Source organism: Magallana gigas, chromosome 10 (genome assembly GCF_963853765.1).
Source record: "Magallana gigas chromosome 10, xbMagGiga1.1, whole genome shotgun sequence".
NCBI classification, from domain to species: domain Eukaryota; kingdom Metazoa; phylum Mollusca; class Bivalvia; order Ostreida; family Ostreidae; genus Magallana; species Magallana gigas.
The window spans coordinates 22,312,251-22,324,439 of NC_088862.1; the positions used below are offsets into that span (position 1 = coordinate 22,312,251).

General features: G+C 32.0%; 1 protein-coding gene across 1 annotated transcript; it reads right to left on the bottom strand.

The window, feature by feature from the left end:
- Window positions 1-8,576: 8,576 nt before the first annotated feature.
- On the bottom strand, window positions 8,577-11,480 carry LOC105335839 (uncharacterized). Its single transcript, XM_011439954.4, has 3 exons — window positions 11,356-11,480; window positions 10,145-10,482; window positions 8,577-9,661 (listed from the first exon to the last, which is right to left on the bottom strand). The coding sequence occupies exons 2-3, from the start codon at window positions 10,443-10,445 to the stop codon at window positions 8,889-8,891; spliced, it is 1,074 nt and encodes a 357-aa protein (XP_011438256.3). The 5' UTR covers window positions 10,446-10,482; window positions 11,356-11,480; the 3' UTR covers window positions 8,577-8,888.
- Between the last annotated feature and the right edge of the window lie 709 nt (window positions 11,481-12,189).

The window sequence follows — 12,189 nt, forward strand, 5'->3', positions numbered from 1 at the left end:
AGAAATAATAAAGGAAAAAGAATTTTTTTTTTTTACTAATTTGGTGATTATCTTACATTTATTCATATCGTTTGAAAAAATGCAAAAAATAATTACAATGTCATTGCTTGATTTGTAAATCAAGCTAAAAGTCCTATGTGAAAGCAATCACTGCATCTGTACCTAATCAACTGAACAATGTCGTTCCGAAAGGATTACAAGATTACATAAAAACAGAAATTGATGAAATAGTTCCGGTGGAAAAAATTGGTTCCAAATGGAAAGTTCACTTTCTAGTGGCAAGAAAATGTCAACAAGCGTGTGGATATGCCAGTCTAGTGCACTTCAAGGCGACTTTTGCAGGATTTGCAAAGTTGAACGGGAAACGTAATAAAAAGAGTCTTTGAAACGTTTGTAACAAGTATAGGATTGATCTGACATTTATTGGTAATTTTTTTTTGCAAAATAATTTCCTTTCCCAGGAAATCCAGTCTTTTTGTATTGACCCCTAATGCATTAAAGTGCGCGGCGGTTTTTTTACGAGTTTATTATTATTATTTCGTCATTAGTAATATTGTGTTTGTATTGTGAATTAAATGTATAGTAGTCAGTTAAGAAAATATCATTTAAAACATGTTCCAAATTAAATGTATCTCTGACTCTTGGCCAATAAGATAATTTAGACGATATTGTTTGGGAAAAAAATCAAGGCCTCATTTTGCGGTTGATATAAACATTGAACGGTGTTTAAAAAGACATCCAATGCATTATAATGAAGTAAATTATGTAAATTAGGCTAAAGTGCATCGCAAATAAACTATATAGACAACTGTGCAGACAAAAACCCCCCACATACATACTATGTTATGCATGCATACAAAGGAAATATGACGATATAGGTACTTTAAAACCTTTATAAATAAAATATAAGCATCTATTACGTCAAACTTACGTCATCTGCAGCGTTCATCTTTCGATTTCGGCAATGACTCACTGGTAAGATTACAGGATTTAAAGAAGGGCATTTTGTGAATGGAATATGCAAATTTAGGAGCAATGCAATACTTGGTAGGGCTTGGGAGTGTTAAAGTAATTATATAGACACCAGCAGACGGATGCGTCTAATTCGGTCCCAACTTCTTGATTCCGAAAACGGAAACAGTTCTTAAAGTGCTTACTGGGATAACTTTAAGATTAAAAACAAAAAGGAATGTTCGATTAATGAAAACAAATTGTACATTTGATATATTTCGTCATTAAAATTAGATGTGGCAGAAACTTAAGCACAATCTTTTGCTATAGTTGAGGGCAATAAATGTTTGCCACGGGCATTTTTGTCATGGGAAATTCGTTTTGACTCATTGATACTGAGGTATTGTGATCTTGAAAAAAAGTTTTAAAAGCCACAATTATTGAGAGAAATTTTTTATATTTAAATGTGTTTTATAAATGGAGAAAATCTAAAGGATTTGCCAGTAGGGCTTAATTCAAATAGATCTGTTTCAGTTGTAAATACTAGTGCATTCTCGTCTATGAACTCTGCGTATTAAATTTATGCATTGTTAAAGATGATTGTAAAAACAATAAAAACAAAATTGGAAAAAGGTTTTTCAAGCTCTTAGAGGGATAACTTGAAGGTTTAATAAACAAGGATGATCCACTTCTAATGAAATAAGAGCTCTGATTAACCTGCCTAGTGAATATTGAGGTCTTTAATATAATTACACACTGCCTCCTTTAAGATGCTGGATGGTCAACAAATTAACCATCAGATCTGCGTAAAAAATTTAAACATGAATTTTGAAGCTATATACGTTTGTACTATTAGTTATTAAGGAAAATTCCATATTAATAGCTGCTGCTTGCTTTTATTCTTCTTCTTCGGCGATTGTCAGTTTAGCTAGATATGGCGACAGAAAGAGGTAATTCACCTAGAAATACCTAGAGGTATTTAACTTTTTCTGAAATTTTTTATTTACCTCTACTAATTATATTCCATTGGTTTTTTTTAAAGTTTTATTTCTTTTTCATTTGAAAATCATTAGATTGATAACCAAGTATCTTTATTTTCTTTTTCCATTTTCATTATACATTATATTCATTCACAAAAAAAAAACAACAACTGAAAAAGCCTAGATAAACACATAAAGCTGCATTGATGCAAAGTACATGCAGCATTTACGAATAAAGATTTTAATACCCCCCCCCCCCCAAAAAAAAATCCTTTCATTCATTGGATTAGAAATACATCTTCACAAAATCTCACAAGATCTAAAAAAATATTAGTTTATGTCTTTTTTGCTCGTGCCTAGAAGATTTTTACGTATACAAACGACTGATAAAAAATCTCGGGAAAGACTTAAGTATGTTTCAAAACGATCGACGAGCAAGGAAGGATAAAAAACAAACAAAAAACTACAAATATATTCATTATATAAATCATTATCGTAATATATTACGTAAATGATTATGAATCATTTTTTCAACCATCTGTTTGTCTTTTTTAGGTGAGGAAAACAAACTTCTATTATCTGATTAATGCTATATTTCATAATGTTACGGTAAAGTGTGATTTTCTGCATTTACCATGATCATGATACATGTAACAAACAGGATTAAGGCCACGCACATGTATATATTATCCATTTCAGTTTAGATTTTTCACCCTTACCCGCTCCTCTAAATATCCGACAAAGCAGTTTGTTTTTTTATTTCAATTTCAAAGAATAAGAAAAGGTAGAAACCGGACAAAGCATACACTAAAATGAACAAAAATATGATTCAACGTATGTAAATATTGTGTAAAGTGTTAATTCCCGCGCTTGCGCGGAGTAACATCTTGTTTTACACACAAAAATATGAAAGGCTTGCTTTGGTTAATGATATGCTATGCGATTCCTTTGTAATATGAATGCTAGGATATTTTGTATGCAATGTTACACGAAATATATATATGAATGTTTCTACGAAATGCTTATTGATATAGCTATAGTATGTTATGCTATGCTGTAAGATTTGAACAGTATACAGAAGACGTAACAACCCAAGGGCAATGAATTACTGTTAACAAACCTTTATTGTGAAACATTTCATATGAAAAAACAGGTCATCACGAACTACTCATACATTGATATCCGTTGTAACGCGAAATAAATTTTCGTAAATAAAATTTGTCGTTTCACTTTTCATGATCTCATGTAAGTTTGTCCTAATTCACCTTAGACAGAACGGTTTTTTATCTCATAATTGCAGTTTATGTCCGGAGTCAGCTAAAATTGATATATCATGCTAATTCTGTTGAGTAATCATAAAGCCCCGTACCGTTGGTAGGGCTGGAGACGTTTCGTCGCTGGCGTCGTCTTGGCTTTCGTTGGTAGCCTTTAACGTTCATAACACGTATAATTTCATTGCTTTCAATCATGTTATCGCGGCGCGGCTTTGGTGTCGCCATATGATTGGTTAAATGCTCACAACGACACGCATAGCCGTTATACGGGCTTGGTAGTTTTGGCCATTCTAGACCATTTCAATTATAAACCTCAAGGAGAAAAATTAATTTGTATTTTAAAATACAGTGAAGTGAAACATACATGTACAATCATAGCGGTATTTGAGCAAATTGTGTACACTGCGTCTGATATTCTCAGCAATTAGAAATCACACATTTACTTGCTCCTTGTATCATCTAGTAACAAAAAAAAAATAAAATAAGATAAAAGAAACAGTAAGCAGCAAAGATATGTCCCGCCATTTTAATTTAATTAATTAATTGATTTAGAATCGTCACATGTATCATTTCAGACGCTAGTGAAAAAAAAGTTTAGCAGACTCACATACCGCACGATCCACAATTACATGCCAATGATACAATATCAATGTTATATATATATATATATAATTTATATATATATATATATATATATATATATATATATATATATATATATAGTATATATATATATATATATATATATATATTGTTATCTAAATGCCTACAAAGTTTCACTATAAGTTTCATTTAATGGGTTAAGAGAGAGATGTTCTTACCCACACAATGGTAAAAAAAAATTAATATTTGAGACCATGCATATGGAACAAAATCAAAATAAGTAGATGAATATGAATAGAATTTATATATAATATTTGACGGTACGTGGTAATGCAATCAGTAAACGCATAATGGGTATATTTTTTTAATATAATTTTATATAGTTTTTTAGAAATTTAAAATATGTGTTATTTGTTTCCATATAGTTATGATAAAATGTTTTTGCTATTTTATTAAAACAATTTTAATTTTCAAATGTGTTACATAAACAGTATCATATTTATTGATATCTTAATTAAAAATTAATTTTCATTTGTAAACTAGCAAAAATGTATCAAATGACTTAAGGTTGAAGCTTTGGAATTGCAACCATACTGGCGCGCGCTGACATGGAAAACACCAGTGATCCCGTCAATATAATTATGTAAAAGAACTTTTATATCGACGAACTGCTATGGCCAATATTTATATTGGATTCTGGCATTTTGCAAATGGTTTTCGAGTCTGGCATTACGGTCATTATGGACAAAGTCAAAGTATATAGACTGTATTAGAGGTACGAAATGCAAGTATATAAGTGTGTCCTTGGTTCCAGGAATGTTTGCTGATAGCATGTGTAAGGTCTCTATAGTATTCGAATGAACTTGTCAGTGCATTAAGCTGAGAATGAATGGTCCTTTTTTTTCCAAGGACGTCGGCGCACACATAAAAACTGAAAACAAATATAATTCGATTATCTAAACATGACTGTCATCCTGATCTCCAGGGGAAAATGCAATGACACACAATAAACGAAGGACCAATTTTCTTCAAGGCTAAACTAAGTCTACACGTGCACAATATTATTTTTTTTTCTAAACAGTCGGTATTAGGTATTGTTTGTACTTAATTCATAATACTTTCTTTGTTTCTTACATGTACTATTAATCAAGGAGGCTTTAGATGGTCAATAAAAACTCACATAGTTTGTAGCCCCAAAATTAAAAGTCACAATATAAACATTCTTCTATGTTCTTCGTCTTCAAAATATTATTATTACCTAGAACATGTATGGCAACGTCCATCCAGTTCATGGCAGTGTGCTTTGTGTAAAGAGAAGTATTCAGCCCAAAATTCATATTGCATATATAATGATCTGTATATCTTTCTGCGAACCTTAAGAGTTTTAACATACACGCAAGAGAAATATTTACTTGCAGATATAAATATTTCATAGAAGAATTAAAGTTATACATTTACGAGTTGGCTTCCTTTGGGACATTTAGTTTTCCATTTAAAATTAACAGGATGAAGCTCCGTCATTTAATCAACTGAAATACTATGGAGTGTTAATGAAATGTGACTGAAATGTGACTGAAAGAAAACTGAAATGTGACTGAAAGGTAACTGAAATGTGACTGAAAGGTAAATTTAGGTCACTGAAAGGTAAACAAAATGTGCCATTAAGGTAAATTCAATGTGACTGGAAGGTAACTTAAATGTGACTGAAAGGTATATAAAAAGTGACTGAAAGGTAAATTTAGGTGACTGAAAGGTAAATAAAATGTAACATTAAGGTCAATTCAATGTAACTGAAAGATAATTAAATGTGACTGAAAGGTACCCGAAATGGAACTGAAAGGCAGAGCCATGCAATTCAATCATCTTCCCAGACCTCTTTAAGTCGTCAGTAAGTTGACTGAATGGCTTACTTAATCCTGTGATCTTATATATGTAATTTCTGTTTATATCCTAACTAAATATAAATTCCAATCGGAAGTAATCATATTTTGGTATTAAATTCTTGTTATCCTTTCGACGAAATTGTTTTGTATGAGAATAGTCATAATCAATTGCAGCAGATAAGCCTTTGCTTTTTAAAAACAAATTTAGCCATCATATCTGCTTTAAAATTTTAAACATGATATAGTTTGGCCATAAATTAGTCATAAGTAAAAAAATCCAAATATTTTAGCTTTAAAACTTATTATACAATTTCCCATATCTTTATACAGAACTCTCCGTTGAAAGAAGATTAATATAGTGTAAAATGGTCATGACCATTCAGCCCTCTTAAAAAAGAAACTCTTCAGCAATCATGGTCTACCATTTAATCATATTCCTGAATATGGACAGGTGCAAATATGTGACGTTGACTCAGTAGCCGCCAGTTCTGTTCTTTGGGAATTTATATAATTATTTTATTTAAAAGTGTTGGGAAATGATACAAAATCAAAACTGATAAATTATATATGCCGACAACCGTCCTCAAATAGATCATATTGATTTCAATCTGAATTCCTGTCGGGTTGATGATTATCAATATTCACAAAACTAAAATACTTGTTCCAAGTTTCTGGTACCACTTCTCTTTGCTCAATCAGTATTTCGATAATTATAATTTCCTAAGTGATCAAACTACGTAAATAAGTTTTAACTATCGAAACGCCACCGATATCGTTTCAGCTCTCAATATACCGCCCAAAAATGGGGATTTTGTATTGCAGACCACAGAAAAAGTAGCCGCAGATTATATTGTTGAATAATTGGGCGAGGAGCCCCGAGAATTTCCTAATTTATAAAAGATAAAGATGTTTTCTATTAGTGAATTTCTCCAGGTAAAATGAAGGAATATGTAAAAAGAAAAAGAGAAGTTAATATAATATATATATATATATATATATATATATATATATATATATATATATATATATATATATATATATATATTACGGAAAGGGAAGAAAGGAAACAATAAGTTTTATTAAAATTCTTTTATTAACAGATGAAAGAAACAATTCAACATTTTCTTTCTCACAAAGTACAAAATGTATTCTCAACGCATACATGTACAACTTTAATTACATTACCTCAGACACAGTCTACATATTTTCTCAACAAATCCGTTTGCTGAAAGGGACCTGGCCATGATTTTGGTTAAAATTTATTTTTCCCTTTTAAATGTTTACAATACTTCAGTGAGACATTTCTAATAGTTAATTAAAATTTAACTGTCAGTTGTCAAGGTTTTAAGTGAGATACAGAGCTCAGGAAATTTTGTTATGTTCACATAACAAAGAATTGTAAGCTATGTATCTTGCTTTTAACTCTACTGAGACTACTGACATTAAAATTTCGTCGAGAAATAGAAAAACATTACTTTAACATTGTACACAATGAAAAAGGAGAGATGAAATTTGACCAAAATTGTGACCATTCCCCTCTAATAATAATAATAATAATAAAATAATAATATCAATGCATGAACAACACCGGTATCAAACAATTAAACTGCCCACAACGTATAGCTATCAAATATTTGATTATTTTAAATTTTTATTAAATATTCATTGAAAACCCTAATTAACAGGAATATCGTTATGTGCCTGTCGGAATGAGGGAGATATCAAATTACACCGAGTTAAAACAAGATGAATAAAACATGAGCATGAAGCTGTATGGGATGTCTTGAAACCATTTTAACAATAGCTTGGACTTTTGATAGATAAGTCAAACAGCAATGTGGCGTAGTCCTGTCTATTTCATTGCTGGCCACTTAACCATTGCTCTTTGAAATCAACAAGATTTGTCTGGTTGAGCTAAGACTACGTAGTCGGTGCATATTTCGCTTGAAACTGCGTCATTTTCAACTTGTTTTGACGCAAGAAATAGATAGCTACGTCCAACCGAAAGTCCAAGGTCTTGTTAAAATGGTGGTAATAGGGCATTCTTTGTCAAACTAATAGACAATGCATATTTAAACGCCATTATGGTTTGCCGTCACATTTACCAAAACTAAAAACATATTCAAATTATGCATATAATATTTATGACTTTTTGGAAAATACCACATCAAACGTCTTAAACAAAACTAGTATGACTATTTTTCTTTTTTCATGCGTGCAACACACAGAATGAATTTGTGCCATTTGGTCGACTCAAATGTGTCTGAAAGGTCGGTAAGGCTGACTGAATGGAAGAAATAAACCATTCACTCTCCTTTCAGCTCAATTTCAGTTGGCTGAATAGCACATATTCATCTTGTGATTATAGCTAAATGAAAAAAAATCAATTATGAATAAAAATGTTTTGCTACATGTACACCTACAATATGGACTATTCGTCTGCGAACATTGTAAATATATATATATGCTATGCTACAGTAAGTAAGTAAGTTAATACACAGCCAACATAAAGGCAAGTGAAATTCAGCTTATGTCAGATGTACGAGTTTGTAACAAATGAAATTTATAACACGTCCAAAACCTAAACATTAGGGTTCTTTCCTGGTCATCGTCATTTGTAATGAATAATCTATTGTTATTACATAAAAAATGCAACGTTTTAGATGGCTACCTAAGGAAACATTGTAAACATACATGTAAACCAACCTCAATATGTTATGAAAATTTAGAGAGCCAACAAAATACAGACAATAAGAATCATTTTTTAACATCACTGATTAGATATCACGACACTCATTTAGCTTCATTATGCAAGATATAAAAATACATTCGTACAATGATTAACAAAACAATTACTTCAATTTCTACACTTTTATGTGATCAATTCATGGCATCCCTTGCATTCAGTCTGAAAGAGCGATAACAATTAAATCAACATGTAGACTCATCAAGCATAAAGGTAAATAATTCGGTAGATTATCAGATGACAACAATTTTTCACCTCTATCCGAGATTCCGTTTGTATGTTCAAAAAGGGGAAATGTGTGTGTGTGTGTGGGGGGGGGGGGGCAAAACACTTACATGTTAAACACAGTCCAAGATACGCATATCTTCTACAAACGCTCAATTTCAATAACAATACTTTATCATAAATGCAATTTACCCGTTATTACAAAAATAAATCACTCTAACACTTATTACTGTATATGACATTGACACGTGCTCACTTTGGCGTTTGGTATTGATAAATTGAACTGTATGCCATCTTTGAATTTGATATCCAAGTTCAGTGGATCTTTCCGCACACTTTTGCATTCTTTGACGTCATGGCTTTGTTTTGAGGCGTCATTTTCTGAACACAACGTCGTGCACTGTTCGTATAAAAAACCTTTTGGAAACTCAATTTCCTGAGGTAAATGTAAACTACTGAATGGGATAAACTGAGCACGCTTGCAGCATTTCGAATCACATTCACTTGGAACGTGTCTACGATTTCGAACAGAAACTTCGGTGCTTTTGGAGTATAGCAATAACTTTGGCCGATTTTTCCTCAACTTGGGTACTCTCTGCTTTCGCCGCCGTCGGCCATTTTTGTTTTTCCTCTTCTTCTTTCGTTTTGTATTTGGTCTTGTTGGTAATTCTATTTTCACTTTCCTTTTGCATTTGTTACAATGGATACAGATCTTAAGAACATCCATATGTTGTCTCTGAATGGATTTGATCAGGGTTGCTGGAAGATGAATGTGCTGCCAGGCTGTTTTTCGTAATTTGAATTTCCTACTTGCTATGGTTACCGATTTTTTATTCTCAGTAATAAGTGAAATTTTGAGAGAAACTTTCTTTTTCCGTTTGTTCTTTTTGTTTTTTACCCTTATAAAAACTTTTATATCCCCGTTTTTGAGCTGGACACTTTTGTCAAAATATTCGACAGGTATTGGAAATTGCATGCAACTTGTATCATTCGAAAAAGCTGAAAGATGAAAAAAATAACTTTATTAGACTATAATACTTTCTTACAACCAAACAGCACAGTATAGCGGCGAGAAATATAGAATGTTCTTTTCTAAATATAAGATATCAACTATTAGTAACAAGCACCAGTATTAACAAAATGTTAACAAAAACAAGTGCAATAAAATTAACTTAAACAGTGAATTTGTCATTTTATGAAATTACTGTAACCTTCGAAATATATACTGGTCAACTGGTCATATACAAAATTCTCGTAAAGAGAACATAACTATGAAACATCTATGAAGTGAATTCCATGTCTAAAAGTGCAAGTGATATACCGTAGAATCTACCACATCCTTGGTCACCAAAATATTCGTTGAAGACTATTTCGCAACATTTTTTATGGGGAGGGGGGGGGGGGTATAAAGTTACTTTCACGAGTATGCTGATGAAGTGAGGAAAATCGGAGAAAAAAGACATTTAGCAAGATGGAACTTACCAGCAGGTTCGGAGAGAATAGAGTGATCCGGTGTATATTTTTTTGCTTTCTGTGGTGGTCGCACTGAAGAAGGTTGCTCGGGAGGATGGTTGGAAATGCTGCTAAAGTTTAAAATGTGCAAAATCTGTCGCTTGATATAATCTTTCCTTTTCTTGGCTTCTATCATATTTTGGATGTCGATTTGTTGAGATCTCGTTGAGTTGGTAGTTCGAATTCCCCTACCTTTAAATGTTGGAATGTTCTGTACTACGACCATTGAGCAAAGCTCCAAAATACAGCAGACGTGCAGGAGAGTTTTCATTTTCGCCAAAGACAACCCCAAGCTTTGGCCTCTCTGCCTACAAAAAATACGTTTAATGATGAACATTTATGATATCACAGTGAGGTACTAGGCTGGCTACCGAACAAGTTACCCATCCCATCTATGCAATGCATATGGTTTATAAAGCCGTAAAAATAGTAAAATGAACTCCAAATTGTTGAACCTAAAAATCTAACAGTTACATGTACAAAACTTTTCTTCGAGAGATCAATATATAATCAAAAGATGGCCTTCTTAACATACACAAATGGTACCATGATCTGATATTCTAGCGCGGGTATAATTAACTTTTTCGATATGTTTTACACAACAACAAAAAAAGAGACAAAACTTATTCTGGTTACCCATTACTAACTACAATTTCACTAAGAACCAAATGAATGACATCTTCATTCATTTTGGTATTAAAAAATAATTGAAAAAAGGAGCACCTGCGTTCATAAAACATATTATTCAAGTAAACCATAGTTACATCGATGACACGATTATTCGCGAGAGCTAAATTTTCGTGGATGATGTTAATATCACTTACTACACGGAATAAAAAATACTAAAGGTCTCTTTTTTAGGAGGAACGGGTTTTCTCTCTAATTAAACCGACAAACTATTCAAAGTCAAAGAGATTTATCAACTCGAGTACAATTCACTTTAAGATTCAAAATATTTGGAAGAGAATATACCTATAGAGATCACACTTAATATATTAGGACTTTAGGGGAAAATCACTTATCATTTTAGAAGGCAGTGACCTTTTTTCCAAATTGTTTAACAAACTACATTGAAAAGAGCTGCAACTAGTCAACACCTAAAAGTCGTTTTAAAAGCAAACTACAGCTGAAATTAACTTCACCACCAACAAAAAAACCCAAAGATAAAACTGTACATGTACCTGTCAACAGTTAAAAATGTCCCAGAAATTTCACTTAAATCCTGGAACACACTTTCGAATTTTATTTTCAAACATGATTTTGAAATGCTTTTCCTCTCCGTTATATAGCGACACAATCGATGAAACCGAACCAGACATAGTTTTATCAATGAAATTCTAATATGGATTTCGTCATGTGGGCGTCGACCTTGGTGCTAAACCAATCAAATCTTCCGATAGTTTCCCACCATTTTTTTTTTCTTTGCAATTGTAAAACTGTAGTCTGAACAAACTGTAGCCTTCATTAATAATTCTTTGAATGTATGTGTTTGTGTGTGTCAATATTGTGGTAGACAAACTGACCTACAGCGGGGAAATTTACTTAAGGCCGAAATATTCCCGACATTGTTTAACCATTCATTGTTGATATGTCCAATATGTGGTGCAATGATTAGGCGTTATGTCTGATTGGAAATTTTGCCGATGCATACGTTCACGGTTGAATTGAGTTTTGTTAATTATTAATAATTATTGAGTTATTTCGATTGAGTAAATTTATCCAGTAACAGCACATGCAAGCAACATGTAGGGCAACTTATAAGTAAAATGAAACGTTTTAACAACAAATATATTAACTGGACACATTGATTTTAGTTTCAACTTGTACATATCTAATAGGACAAATAATACCGATACCGAAAAACGATAAAATCTTAAAAGCTGTATTATAATATATAGCAATACAACTGAAAACCTTGTGTTAGTAATACAACTGAAACAACTTCAAAGCTATAACATAATTTCATCTCTCGATTCTCTTGATAAAGATTTGAGGCTACACCTATAATACTATGC

Coding starts and splice junctions, on each gene's coding strand:
- LOC105335839 (XM_011439954.4), bottom strand. CDS start 10,445: ATGAAAACTCTCCTGCACGTCTGCTGTATTTTGGAGCTTTGCTCAATG. Junction 9,662..10,144: donor TATTCTCTCCGAACCTGCTG/GTAAGTTCCATC, acceptor TTCATCTTTCAG/CTTTTTCGAATGATACAAGT.